Source organism: Pongo abelii, chromosome 7 (assembly GCF_028885655.2).
Source record: "Pongo abelii isolate AG06213 chromosome 7, NHGRI_mPonAbe1-v2.0_pri, whole genome shotgun sequence".
Taxonomy (NCBI): Eukaryota; Metazoa; Chordata; class Mammalia; order Primates; family Hominidae; genus Pongo; species Pongo abelii.
In genome coordinates, this window is record NC_071992.2 from 134032880 (window position 1) to 134047750 (window position 14871).

At 39.1% G+C, this 14871-nt stretch overlaps 1 protein-coding gene across 1 annotated transcript in view; it reads right to left on the reverse strand.

Annotated features, from left to right (window-relative positions):
* Nucleotides 1-14871, reverse strand: part of EXT1 (exostosin glycosyltransferase 1) — a 314893-nt gene that overhangs the window by 23133 nt on the left and 276889 nt on the right. Inside the window, 3 exon segments of the mRNA NM_001132066.1 lie at nt 7474-7593; nt 12654-12761; nt 14323-14416. Coding sequence (NP_001125538.1) covers nt 7474-7593; nt 12654-12761; nt 14323-14416 — 322 coding nt within the window.

Sequence of the window (14871 nt, forward strand, 5' to 3'; positions counted from 1 at the left end):
AGAGTAAGAGAAATATATGAATTATAGCCAATCAAATTTCCTAATTAAACTTCAGTTAAACCATAAATTCTATCTTGTCTTTGTATAATAATGAGTCCATGCTCATTCCAAAATAGACTACGTGAAGCAGTTAGTCTTTCCCTGATGGTTAAACTTCTAAGAACTAAGACAGGTTCCAGGCGCCTATCAAGATCTGTTCTCAGAGAACAGAGAGGTCAATGTAGGCCTGTAGACGCTGAACGGAAAGCATATTCAACACATGACACATTCTAGAAGCTATCGAGGTTTTCAGCTGTTCCTTTAATTCAAGAGGTAGATGTGTTTGCTTGTCATATTTCATTTTCCTTTCAAAGTCAATTGGAGGACTCTGGGTACTGGTTACTGAAGTTTTTCTATATTTCATCTCGAAAAGTAGTGAGTTAACAATTGCTTAAAACATCCTACATAATAGGACAAGAACCATGGCATATGAAGACTAATAATAGCCAGGCTAGTTCATTAGTTTCTTTGGACTTTGGGACCTTGCAGATCATTAAATTCTACATTTAGAGTCAAATATCCTCCCATCCCGAATCATTTGTCAGTTGAATGTGATTAGTCCACTTTATAGCTTTCTCTCTGTGACTTTCAAACTCTTATAATTATACCATCCACTCATTAGAATATGATTTGGCAAATAATTAACTTGGTACAGAATTTTATGTTTTCAGCAATTTTTTTTACATTAAAAAAAAAAAAAGAAAAAATCCTGCCGTAAGTTTTAAGAGATTTAAGACCCAAATCACCATTTTCCACGTCTCCATTTAATGCAATGTGATTTTAAGTACAGACTATTTTAAATGGGGTTTTATTATTTGCTAAGGTTATTAACACCCTCATCTCATTCCACATGGTGACTAGATAAGTAATAAAGTGGGCTACATTTATCTTTGCAAATCTTATGTTTATTTTCCTAATGACAGAGAAGGAAGGAAGCAAGGAGGAAATTCAAAAGAACTCAAATATCTTAGTTCAGTGATTTCTGCATCTTATCTTTTACCCAGATCAAAATTGCTAATTTTATATGGCTGGATAGAGGTTTCTAATTTGGTGGAGATTTTAGGGACCTAGTGAAAATATTTATTTTGACTTTTTGTGGTACAACAGGGATGTGTTAAAATGCTGTTGTCTTGGCATTAATTATGAGAAAATTGTCATAGTTGTGAAGGATTTTTTTACATGGTTAGCAATTTCACTTTGTACAACATTTATTCCTGTTTTTTTATTATTTGTACTTTCCAAACGTACTGTCTATTTATTTCCTTTTTATAGTTTCTCTTTAGATCCTCCTTTTTTTGTTTTTTTCTTTTCAAATTTATGTACCTTTTAGGATGTGGTCACTTAAATAAGTTTGGATATCAAGACAGAAAATAAATTGACAATAGACAGCATTATAAATCGAACCTACAGACAAATGTCATGGAACTCAGAGCTGTCACAAAATGGGTCATCCTTCACATCAGGTCTTTGGATGGTATGCTTGTCACTGTCATAGACTATCTTTTGGTTCGGTATCACAACATTGTTATCTTTTAAACTTCAAGGATATGATAATAAGGTATAGCACTCTTCTCAAATAACAACAAGCATTTTATACTGTCTTCCAACGGATCTTGACAGAAAGATATAGGACAGGTATGAAAGCAGTAGCAAATGTTGAATTTAACCTGGGTCAAGCAATTTGCCACCTCTGTGCATTATTTTCCTCATTTGTAATAAAACAATAAAATACCACATTAATTATAACAACGTCTCAGAATTTAAGAATAGCTGCCTAAGTTGTTATACTTAAGGCTTGATTTTTGCCTTTAAAAAGAAACTCACTCCTGTGTTCGTTTTCTAGGCATTGGTTTTTCCATTTATTACACAGTGGTAATAGTATAGATATTACATATTACAGCTATTTTTCCATATTAATAGTATTCATGATTCATTATTCTTAATGACCAGTTCAGCAATTTTTTCCATGCAAAGCAATGAACATATTTATGAATAAAATTTTCCACATTTAGGATTGATTCTTCTTCTTCTTCTTTTTTTTTTTTTTTTTTTTTTTTTTTTTTTTTTTTGAGACAGGGTCTCATTCAGTTACCCAGGCTGGAGTGCAGTGGTGTGGTCACGGCTCTCTGCAGCCTCAAACTCCTGGGCTCAAAGGATACTCCCGTCTCAGCCTCCTGAGCAGCTGGGACCACAGGAGAGGGTCACCACATCTAGCTAATATTTTATTTTTATTTTTTTGTAGAGATGGGGTCTCACTATGTTGCTCAGGCTGGTCTCAAACTCCTGAGCTCAAGCAATCCTTTCTCCCTGGCTCCCAGAGTGTTGGGACTACAGGTGTGAGCCACCACTCCAGACCAGAATTGATTCTGTAGGGCCTTTTCAAAGGGTATAAATACTTTTAAGGCTATTCATAAGTATCATCAAGTGTCTTTCTAAAAGGTTTATATCAACTTGCCTTCTAAAAGCATAAAGACATATGGATTTCATTTCACCATATAGAAAGATCATTTTTTTCCCTCTGCAATTCTTCCTATCACTACTCTGGATAGCTCCCAGAATCTTTTCATGGCACTTAGTGCTTACTCTTTATTGTTGTGGAAGAAGACATCAGATTAGAGGTTGGATGCTTCTTTGGCTATAAACAAAATCAATACACACACACACATACACAAACACATAATACAAGACTTTTTTTTGTTATGGTCCCAGATGGCCCCCTCGATAAGGACAATATTTCTAATTGATGTGAATTCAAAGGAAAGAATGACAGGCTCCTTATTTTTCTTTTCATGTATCCTCTGTTTTCCAAATAATGGACAATTGGTTACAGGTTAAAGTCATTCTATGTAGCCCTTCATCTTTTAACCAGAGCACTGTAGCCTAAGACACACGATGCCACCATATGCCACCTCGCTTGAAGCCAGATCAACTGTCTATTTCCATTATCCCATTGATTTTTAAATATCATTGTATGATAGCATCAGCAATACTATGGTTCGGATGTGCATGGTTAGATAACTGAGGAGGAAAATGGAGCATACTTCATAAAACTCCACTAACTATATACATTCCTAGCTACCACTGGCTCTTTTCATATATTATCATAATCTCAGGCACTTTCTTTCACTTATCTTGATTATGACTAAGCTCCAATGATTCAATCCTTAGTGCAGGTTATTGTGCAATATTCTGACAAATAATGGAATCCATGAAGGAGCACTGTTTTTGCAATGTTTTATCATTGTCCTCATTGTTACTTCTCAATTTTCACAAAAATACTGAGCTCTACAGAGCCTAGTTTGATTAAATAGCTCCTTATTACCAAGATGCAGCATTAGAAAATTTCGGTCAAACTGGAAAAACTAAAAGAATCCTAGACAGAGTTCTGTACAATGAAATGTACTAACAACTTTACCCTGGCATTAAAGAGAAAATGAGATGTCCTGTTTTCAACTGAGTCTAAGCACTCTACTTACAACTCTAGGGCTCATAATGTCTGAAGACCCCATAATCCCATTCCCATGGCTTACAATATAGCAAGCAAGGAGAAAGACCTAGAGTCTGAGTACAGAACATCCTTAGCCCAGGATCTTCAAGTCTATGCTGTCACTGTGAGTAACTGTGAATTATTCTCACACCTTAGTAGCTCCAGCAGGGACTAAATGAAGTATATTATCTAAGTTCTCAGCCAAGTTCACATTTTTGATATGTCATACTTAAATTGTTCTTATAAACACATTCGCTGTGTTATTTGTATCTGTGGATGGCATTTTCTTCTATTTCCCCTGATTTTTTGATTATGTTGAATTTTGGGGTAATCTGAGTTATGAAGTATTTTGGAAAACTGGGTAGTACCTGTCATGCAATTTGGTTGAGAGGTCAAACTGTTACAATCCAATCTTGGAACTACATAAAGAGATTTGACAGTTGCTATAAATTCGAATGAAGTATATGGTTTTTAGTGTTTAAAAAAACCCCAAAACTGTGTTGATTAAAAAAAAAAAAAAAAAGCATGGTTTAAATACAAAGGGGAAAAGGTCTTTTCAGGTTCAGAGATGAAAACAGCTTGATCTTATTTTGATCCTATTCTGATGAATGTAAGACATCCAACCGTTACAATAGAAAAATTGAGAACTGCTAACTTAAGAGGTGAGAGACCATATTCATGCAATAAACCATATGCAAAAGACATGTAATTAATGAGATACCATCTTTCATCTGGCAAATCAGCAAAGTGGTAGATGTGTGTGTTTTAATTATGGATCTGTAAGGCTGACAAGAGCACAGCAAAAGAGGGTCACGCCCAGACAGCTTGTGAGACTCCAGGTGGATATAATGTTTTTGGATAATAATTTGGCAAAATATATCATAAGCCTTAGAAATGCCTAGACTCTTTGGCTTATTAAAATCACTTCAGGGATTCCATCCTAAATATATAGAGATGTAGTTTAAGATACATGTAGAAAGTCATTGCTTGGATAAAGATATAGTTATCTATAAAAAATAAATAATTTAAAAACATTAATAGTAAATAATGGCATACTGGTTTAAGTAAATCGAAGTTCACAATAGGATACATAATAGAGTAAAAAAAATTAAAACACTGAAATGTGGTCTGGATGTATTAGAGGTAAACAACTAATAGGATAGAATTGAAAGGCCAGAAACAACCCAAAGATACATAAAAACGTCATGAGAAAACACTGAAGAAAGAAATGTATTGGGGCTGGGCATGGTGGCTCATGCCTGTAATCCCAGCACTTTGGGAGGCCAAGGTGGGCAGATCACTTGAGGTCAAGGGTTGGAGAGCAGCCTGGCCAACATGGTGAAACCCCATCTCCATGGCGCATGCTTGTAATTCTAGCTACTTGGGAGGCTGAGGCCTGAGAAATGCTTGAACCCAGGAGGTGGAGGTTGCAGTGAGCTGAGATGGTGCCACTGTACTCCAGCCTGGGGCACAGGGTGAGACTCTGTCTCAAAAAAAAAAAAAAAATCTTAGCAATTGGCCTATTATTTGAAACAGGACTTCAAATTCAAGGAATTTATCCTAAAGAAGTAATATTGAATCTGCACAATAATTTGACCTTGAGATGATTTACTGCAATGATGTACATAAAGAAAAAAAGCCAGAAACAACTGGAATCTACCCAAATTGGGGATTAATTTAATAATTAGGTGATATCATAAATGGAATATCATATAGTCATTAATTGGAGAAAAAAATGTAATAACATGAGAAAATATTAACATTATTAAGCAGAAAAACAGGTTATAATGCAAGTATATAAAGACTCCTTTTTAAAACTAAAAGTACAACAAATTTTAAATTTACGTATAAAAATGAATCTATATGTTTGTGGGTATATATATATAAATAGTGGTTATATTTATATATATATATATAAATAGTGGTTTTGCATGAATGAATTATATTTGATGCTTTAAGTGTTTTCTATTAGTTTCTAAAATGAATGTATACTTCCTTAATAATAACTCCTATAATCCCAACAATTTGGGTAGTCGAGGCAGGAGGACTGCCTGAGCCAGGAGTTCAAGACCACTCTGGGCAACATAACGAGACCTTGTCTCCACAAAAAAAAAAAAAATTAGCCAGGCACAGTAGCTCGCACCCATGGTCCCAGCTACTCAAAAGGCTGAGGTGGGAGGATTGCTTAAGGTCATTCCAGCCTGGTGACAGAGTGAGATCCTGTCTAAAAAAAAAAAGAAGGCACTCTGCACTCCAAAAAGGGAGAAACAATAACATTCGACATTCTTTAAGAAGAGCCTAGGAAGGAGCTTAGATGGAGGACAGCATTAAAAAAGCAAAGGGTAACTCTATTAGCTACTGTGAACAGAGGTAACAACTCAATTGATTTTAATTGAGGAGATTGCTTTTGGAGGGATAAAAGTTTGCTTGCAGGAAGGAAGCCCTTGGAAGTCATTATGATCCTGTCCCCTTCATGGGAATGGGCCTGGGTCCTAAACAGCCCCTTTTACCCAGTTCCAGGATGAAAAAAATACACACTATGCCTAAGAGGACACTGACCAGAGCTCGCCCTAGGGTGGGAGCAGGAGCCCAAGCTCTGCGTGGGGCGGATAAATGCCCTGGTGTGCCTGGAGCATGACCAGCACTGGCTCTGATAGTCAGGATGGCAAGAAAACAGCGATGTGGACCAAGCAGGGTGACTTCAGTTTCTTGGTATTACTCAGACTTCTCAGTGTAGGTTCCACATTACATTAGCTTTTAGAGCAGTCATCACTCTTCCAGAGTGAATTCTCCAAAAGGAAGGCCACAATGCCCCCACCTCATTTTGGGACACCTCAGAATCACCTCAACGAAGATCTCTGCTCTCCTTCCTTCAAGCCTGTAATGCATGCGTGTGCAGTTTCCTGAATCTTTTCCTAGCTCTTTGTGCTACTTTGGTGTAGCCTCAGGCCAATGCTATCTGCTCTATTTCCAAAGGTTTTAATCATCTCCATGCTTCCTTTTTCTTTTTCTGTCCTGCCTTAAAAAAAAGCAACTTGAGGATGGGCACCCATCTGCCTAAAAGATTTTCTGCTTTCACAAATTTAACACTTTCTGTGCCACATGGGTATGATCCTGATTCTCCTCTTAACACAACTTTGCCACATTGACGCTGGTTGGCTGGCTTGCATAAGTCTTGAGAATTCTGCTGTCCCCCAATGCCATTGGACTGTGGTGCCCAGAAAACTACTCATATTTTTAGAATGGTAGAGGATTTGCCCTTACTTGGCCATTACATATATTTTTCTTTTTTTTTTTTTTTTTTTTTTGAGATGGAGTTTTGCTCTTGTTGCCCACGCTGGAGTATAATGGTGCAATCTCAGCTGACTGCAACCTCCACCTCCCAGGTTCAAGCTATTCTCCTGCCTCAGCCTCCCGAGTAGCTGGGATTACAAGCGTGTGCCACCATGCCTGTCTAATTTTTTGTATTTTTAGTAGAGACGAGGTTTCACCACGTTGGCCAGGTCTTGAACTCCTGATCTCAGGTGATACACCTGCCTCAGCTTCCCAAAGTGCTGAGATTACAGGAGTGAGCCGCTGTGCCAAGCCATTAAATATTTTTTTCTAAATGAACTCTAGAAATATGTCTTCAAAGGATGCTATTGAGTGTAAATGACAAGACAGTCATGATCCACATATCCCTGAAATGATGTAAGACAGAGTCAATCTCTGTGTCAATAAGTATAATTTCTCCCCATGTAGGTTTTCCTTTGTGGAGTTTGTCAGGAATGAGAGTATTTTCTTGGGCATGGCAAAGCAGGTAAAAGAGGTTAACCAATATATCCAAGTACAGGAATCTGGTTTTGCCCCATTGGACCAATCACACATCCCTAAGAGCAAAACAGAAGGCTGAGAGAAGTATATAAAGGACCATTATTCAAGCCCAAGAGCCAAGTGGTCTCACTTACCTCTAGTGTAGTTAATACAATCTTCTCAACTGAAGAAAAATAAGCCTCCCACAAGAATTGTGTCTGCTGTCTAAGTGCTAGGATTTTATCCTGATGAATAGACCTGATTGTAGAAGGAATCTGTAACACAAGGTGAACACATAGGAATTATAACTGTAAAACAAAGAGATGCACTTGATCAAAATAACCCAACTGGGTTAGGCTTTTATTCTTCACAGCATTCGGCTTCTAGCATGTAGATCTACTAAAAATCATCAACTCCTAAGTTGAAATGACCTTAAGAAGTGTCAGCTACAAAGAGCACTTACTGGGAATCCACCCCAATGGCCTTTGATGTATGAAAGTTACAGTTCACCTCTAAGATTCAGTAGCAGCTTATCAGTTGCTTAGGTTAGTCTACAGTCACAATTGCTGTTTCCAGAAATCCTCGACCTTGCACATGAACAACCAAATTTTATAGAGGAGTAATTACAGGTCTTGGGGAAAGGCCAGAAGACTTTATCTCCCGAGCACTTTGTGATTGGTCACCCCAGGAACTATAAAATATCTATAAAAGGACTTTTTAGAGAATGTCTATGAGCCTTCCCATCCAATCTGAAGCTAGGGTCTGTCACTTTTATATGCACATACCTTCTACCTCACCTTTGAGCCTTTCTGCTCCCTATATCTCTCTTTCTGCCTTCAGCCCTTACCCAAGTCTAACTGGATCTCTCAACTGTTCATATATGTTTAGCCATCACTGCTCTCTTCCAGGGTATACAATTTTAAAGGAAGGACCTATATCTTGTTATCCTGCTACACATTTTCAGGTTAGCAGAGTGGCTTTTATATAGTAGTTATTAAGAAATAGGAGGTGAATATAACCATCTGAAGCCACCACAGGGACGTCATTATTTTTAATGGTAGTATAGCTGAATGGTTAGGCACAGGAGCACAGGAGTCAGAAAGATTAAGGAAGGAGTCTTGCCTCTACCATTTACTACCTGTGCTTTCTTGAATGAGTTAGCTGATTTCTCAGAGACTCAACTTCTTTACTTATAAAGTGGGGATAAAGTACTAAGGTTTTAATGATGATTATATAAGTGCTTAATACAGTGTCTAAAACATGGAAAACTTAATTAATGTAACTTATCACTACTATTATCATTATTGGTATCAGGGTGATGCTATTAAAAGTTGGATCAATTGCTTAATGTCTGCAAGGGAACCTGCTTGGGTCTGGAGCTCTGAAATGTACTTCCTGAGTCTGGTAAGTTTTCTGGGCTTGTTCCCTATTTTCACCTACAGTTCAAGGTCTGTTTCATTTACAGAGTCTATAGTCTTTAGGGAAGATTCCTTGTGATTAGCAATTGCCCTTTTGTGCTCACCTCTTTCTGCATGCTTGCCTCCATAACATATGACTAATCTGACAGACATGGGAGTCTGGGCAAGAAGGAGAAATGCTCCGTTAGCTGCTTTAATAGGAAAGTTACCCATGGCATTTGACTAAGACTGTAACAGAGTTTCCATTGGAGGGGAAGGAAGTGGTAGCACATTTTTTAATTCAACACTCCCCTTAGGAGGAGCAATAAAACACAGTTTCACAGTAAGAACAGAAGGAAAAGCTCACTTGGTTTGGCAATGTCCAAAACCAGATACTAAATCTGTGTCCCAAAGTGTATACCCGGATTTGCAACACTGAAGAAACAGAGGCAACGTGTAAAGGAGAAACACTGGCAGGCAAATATTAGCCTGTAATCAGAGCTCAAGGTCAAATGGAAATAAAACATTCTTTGAGAAGGTAGAGAAATCATTCATATCATAGAATCTTTATCAGTCCAAGGAAACTTATTTTTAGTTACTCACTGAGAAAGTTACCTAGATGGCCAAAGAAAGATTAGAAAAAAATTATCCTGTTCAATTTTCACAATCATACCCTCTTCTAAATGTCAAGAGGTAACTGCTAAGAGTTATATAGGTTGGCATCACAGTTTTATCGTGGCCACGAGGAAACAGTCTATTAGAAAAATGCCTAAGGCTGGGCGCAGTGGCTCACACCTGTAATCCCAGCACTTTGGGAGGCCGAGGCAGGTAGATCACGAGTTCAGGAGTTCAAGACCAGCCTGGCCAATATGGTGAAACCCCATCTCTACTAAAAATACAAAAATTAGCTGGGCATGGTGGTGCGCACCTGTAGTCCCAGCTACTCAGAAGGCTGAGGCAGAAGAATTGCTTGAACTGGGAAGCAGAGGTTGAAGTGAGCCGAGATTGCACACTGCACTCCAGCCTGGGTGACAGAGCAAGACTGTCTAAAAAAAAAAAAAAAAGAAAGAAAAGAAAAGAAAAATGCCTAAAGCTATCATTGCTATATAGTCTCCAGAAAATTGAGTCTGCTGTGGTTATGAAAGGAGAAAAGGAATATCACAGACTCACCTACCAATGCTGTTCACCTCTCTTAAATAAGATGCATCTTCATCTTACTACATCAAGTACAATGTATTCTACCGGCTTGTGATATGATACGAGTGTCTGACAGCACTCTGTAAAGTGCTCTGGAAGACAACTCCAATTGATTGAAAATACAGAGTTCCAAGTTTTAATGGCATTTGGCTATTGGTTATTAATCTGCTTGTCCTGAGAGACAGGTATGGGAAAGTGATAAATTAATTCCAATTTGGCTGGATTGTTTTGGAAGTTGCCGAGCTCAATGAAGTCTTAATAAAAGGTCATGTATGGTAGCAAAACAAATGGAATGCACCAGAATAGATACAAGAAAGTCACATTAAGCTCTCTTGGTGACATGATGACAAGAATATATGCAAATAAAAACATCCAGCTGTTCTAAAACAGGAAATGAAAAATTGTAACACAACAAAAAAACATTTCCCAGAGCAGACATTTGGGCTGGGTGCCAACTCTTTAAAACCATTGTTAATGATAGTACACAGTTGCTGCTCAATATGGAGGAAGCTGTGCAATGACAGACTGAATATGAGAGGGGAAAAACACCAGCAAGTCTGGCAAGTCTGGGTGGGTGGGGGTGACAAAAATCAAAATCTTTAGAGTCAAGCCAAAAAGTTGCTTGAGAAGGTGAAATGCCCATCAAGTTTGGTGAAATGGTAGAAACTGGACAAGTGGCTGGGCGCGGTGGCTCATGCCTGTAATCCCAGCACTTTGGGAGGCTGAGGCAGGTGGATCACGAGGTCAGGAGTTCAAGACCGACCTGGCCAACATGGTGAAACACCATCTCTACTAAAAATACAAAAATTAGCCGAGTGTGGTGGCAGGCACTTGTAATCCCAGCTACTCGGGAGACTGAGGCAGAAGAATCGCTTAAACCCGGGAGGCGGAGGTTGCAGTGAGCTGAGATCATGCCATGGCACTCCAGCCTGAGTGACAGAGCGAGACTCCATCTCAAAAAAAAAAAGAAAAGAAAAAGAAACTGCACAACTACAATTAAGTATCCTAAAATGCGCTCCAAACCAAAGACAAACTTTCAATTTGTTCACATCAAATTCATGGAAGCATTGGTATATAAAAGGAAAATTATGGGCGGTGTTTTTTATTCCCTTTATTTCTCAAATTTCTTTTAATGATCATGTATTATTTTTATAACACTTGAAAAAGTGAGAAAAAAGGCTACATGGACAAGCACGACATGCATCACTCTTGTTTGGCTTTTCACGAATAAATGATTTTGGCATACACTATCTCTGCATGGGGAAAACTCTTCCTCGGTGTTTCTGCAAGGATTTCTTTTCCTTAAGGAATCACAGTGGGAAATCATTGGCATAAAAGTGGCCCTTTCACAAAAACTCCAGACCCCTTTCTCAATGAACACCTAAGAAATTAAGTTGTATTCAGGGCAGAATAACTTATCCCCCAAAAAACAGATTCTGTCACATTCCTCCTTTGTTTCTGAGATCCTAGGGACTATGGAGATCACAAACTGAGTACCAGACAGAAGTAATGTTTCAGGAGCTGTGGTCACTTTAGTTTGCTTAACCCATGGGTCTCTCAGTTACAGTTAGTTCATTTGTTATTTTAGGGCAAGTGCTGTATTACTTCACCAGTCAGCAAACAACAGACCTAGAGGCCAGGTGCGGTGGCTCATGCCTGTAATTCCAGCACTTTGGGAGGCTGAGATGGATGAATCACCTGAGGTTAGGAGTTCGAGAACAGCATGACCAACATGGTGAAATCCCATCTCTACTAAAAATACAAAAATTAGCCAGGCATGGTGGTGTGCACCTGAATTCCCAGCTACTCGGGAGGTTGAGGCAGGAGAATCGCTTGAACCTGGGAGGCGGAAGTTGCAGTGAGCAGAGATCACACCACTGCACTCCAGCCTGGGCGACAGAGTGAGACTCCGTCTCAAAACACACACACACACAGACTTAGAAACTCAATTTAATGAATATCCAAAAACCAAAAGGGCAAAGACATTTAAAAAAATTCTACAAATATTTGTGGTAATTCAAAGATAAAGTGTATGGTACAATAAAAGAAAAACATTAAATTCTATAATTTTAGGAGAAAAGAGCACGGCAACTTGTGTTGATCCTAAAATATGAATATACAAGGGGCTTTAGAAATCCTTAGGAATTTTTTAAAAAAATAATACATGATCATTCCTGCCCTCAGATTTCTCTGTGAGTATAGTATCCCCCTCCCTAGGCAGCTCTTGAGCAGTTCAAACTTTTATTAGGGGCTGCTCATTTAAATATACATCCTAAAGATAACACTCGCTCAGACACCCAGACTGGATCATTTGAGGAATGATAACACTAATTACAAGAACAAGCCCTAGAGACCTCTCTCTTTCTGAAAATTAATCTGAAGGCAAGTGCAGAAACAGAGGAAAAGAATATGAAACAGTAGGGTAGAATAAAAACTCTCTGGTAATATTTCTAAAAATTCTGAATATTGAAAGGGGTGGAGATCCACTTCTTCTTGAAAATCAAAGCTCCCATTCTTTACCTGCAACTTCTTTTCAGAATATATTCTGGGGACCTGGGCAGATTTTGTTGGAAAGTGAACAATGTCATACTAAATGACTTCATATTCACCATGACACAGGTAATTTTCTCCTGATAAAATTTCTTTTATAGAGCTGACCTTTTGGATTCATCTTCTTTGAAAGTTTGGACGGGGGCAGCAATAATCTGCTGATGTGTTGAAGGCCACAGCCCCTTCCTTACCTGTAATAACAATCTCTCATCGCCTATGACGGCAGCTTGGTTCCAATTAATCACTTCAGAGAATGGCAACTCCCATCCATTGCTGAGCATCACAGGGACGCAGGCAGCCTGAGCAAAAAAGGGGACTTCGTGAATGTGAGGAAAGCGACAGCAGAAGCTGTTCCAATCAGAGGTGAAATCAGTACAAATTCAATGACTGGCATTTTTGACACTGCATGAATCCTGGACTGCCTAGGCCAGAAGGAAAGGAAGCTTTTATGAGTTATCAAGTCACACGTAGGTTGTACGTATCCAGACTAGATTTTAATATTTGCAAGTCTTGCCCTAGAATGCTAAAACCCCATTTCTATTCCAGTGCATGGCTTGGCTGACCTTACTTCCATAGAGACGACTGGCCTTGCTGGAGAAGTTTTTATTGACGTAACAAAAGCTCGCACCAACAAAATCTGAGTATAGAACCAACCTTGAATACAAACAGTCTGGTCAATGTAACTCCCAAAAGTCCACATGCAAAGTGGTTTACCCCAATGTCATGAGCAACAAAGAGCAGAATGGAGCTCAGCATTCCTATGTAGCAGTTCGTGGACTTAACCAGTATAGAGTGTTCATTCACATTTCCCTTGCTCTGCAAATACCTAAACCAGAACTTTGTTCCTTTCGGTGTGGAGTGATCTAAACCACAGTCATACCAATTTATGGTCTGCACCGGGAAATAGACAGCCAAGAAACACTAGGTTAATGACAAAATACCGATTCCAAATAACTCATAATCCAAATCAGAGAATAATTTTTCTTTATGCAACATCCCAGGAGGCTACAAGAACATTAGTGATGGCATGCTATGCAGAACACACACAGAGAGCAACTTGGAAAAGACATTCCAGAGAAGGAAGCTCTTCTGTTGGAGGGCATGACAGAACGATTTGCAGTTAAGATGGCAGAGATAAGAAGTTATGAGGCACTGCAGCAAAAGCACAGATTTAGGCATGGTACAGGGCATAGAGGAGGAAAGAACATAGCAGCAAAGGGTCAAGGAATGGAGGATGACAGAGGTCAAGGGCATGCTTTCTCTCTGCAATCAAAGAAGGCTGGTTGCAACTTCCAGGTGGGAAATGTGGATGACTGTCTCAAGAGGACATTTCTGCAGAGTGAGGTTGATGAGCTGAGAAACTCTCACCACAAAGGCTCCAGGGCTGGAGCCAGGACCTCTGAACTGCAGAGCCTTGGAAGAGCTGGATCATCTGAGTAGTACCACCATGCTGGGGATCATTCTCAAAATTTAAAGGAACTGAGAGACAATGAAGATGCAGGCAGAAAAGATAATTTTGCTTTTAGAGAGTAACACGAATAAAGGGAAAGTGTAGGGCTGCTTTTTAGAGTCCAGCCAGGCTGCCTAGTAGGCCAAGTTGGCAATCAGATTTGCCTTCTGTTTCTAAACATGACCCAGAAGAATCCACCATTTAATTTCTTACATCTAAAATTACTGAGTAAATCCTCCCTCCACCCCCTACTTGTCAAAAATGTTTTAGATTTTCTTGAAAATATTTTCAGATCCTCAAGGGAAACCACACCTTCTCTTTAGCTATCCCAGGAGAGGTGATCATGTTAAACCCACTTAATCTGGCTTCGGTCCTCAGCCCTATTCTGGGAAGGCTCCAGGGCCTCTTACCTGCAAAGCCTCCAGGAATCTGAAGGACCCAAGCCTGCGACCACGAGGAACCAGACAGAAAGTGGCATTGTGCAGCATTTCCCGATAATCATACCTAGAAAGAGAAGAGGAGTAATCAGCAAATGAAGACTCATTGCGAATGTGGGGATATTGACCATAGGTGGGCGCCCATGTGCGTGAATTTATGCAAAGCAACTCGGGAAAGCCACCAGCAGGCAGCTCTCACTTTTCCGTTTTGGGGAAGGAGGCTGGGTTGCTGCATGAAGAGCAAACATGAATCATCATGTTGGACAAAGCAATTAGGATCCCTTTTGCAAGCAGTATATATAAAGACAAGTCTGATCGTTCTGGCAACAATTTGGTTTGCCCAGTCTTTGCTTCCAAAATCAGATTTTTGAGTCTTGATAAAATATGTTGCCCCATAGGCTCAAAAAGAAGAAGAGAAAATTACTGCTGCTTCTCCTTCTCCTTTAACAATATGGCATTCAGCAAAACTAAGACTGTTCTTGTTCCCCACCCCTTCAAAACCATGCTATTAAAAACTATTCA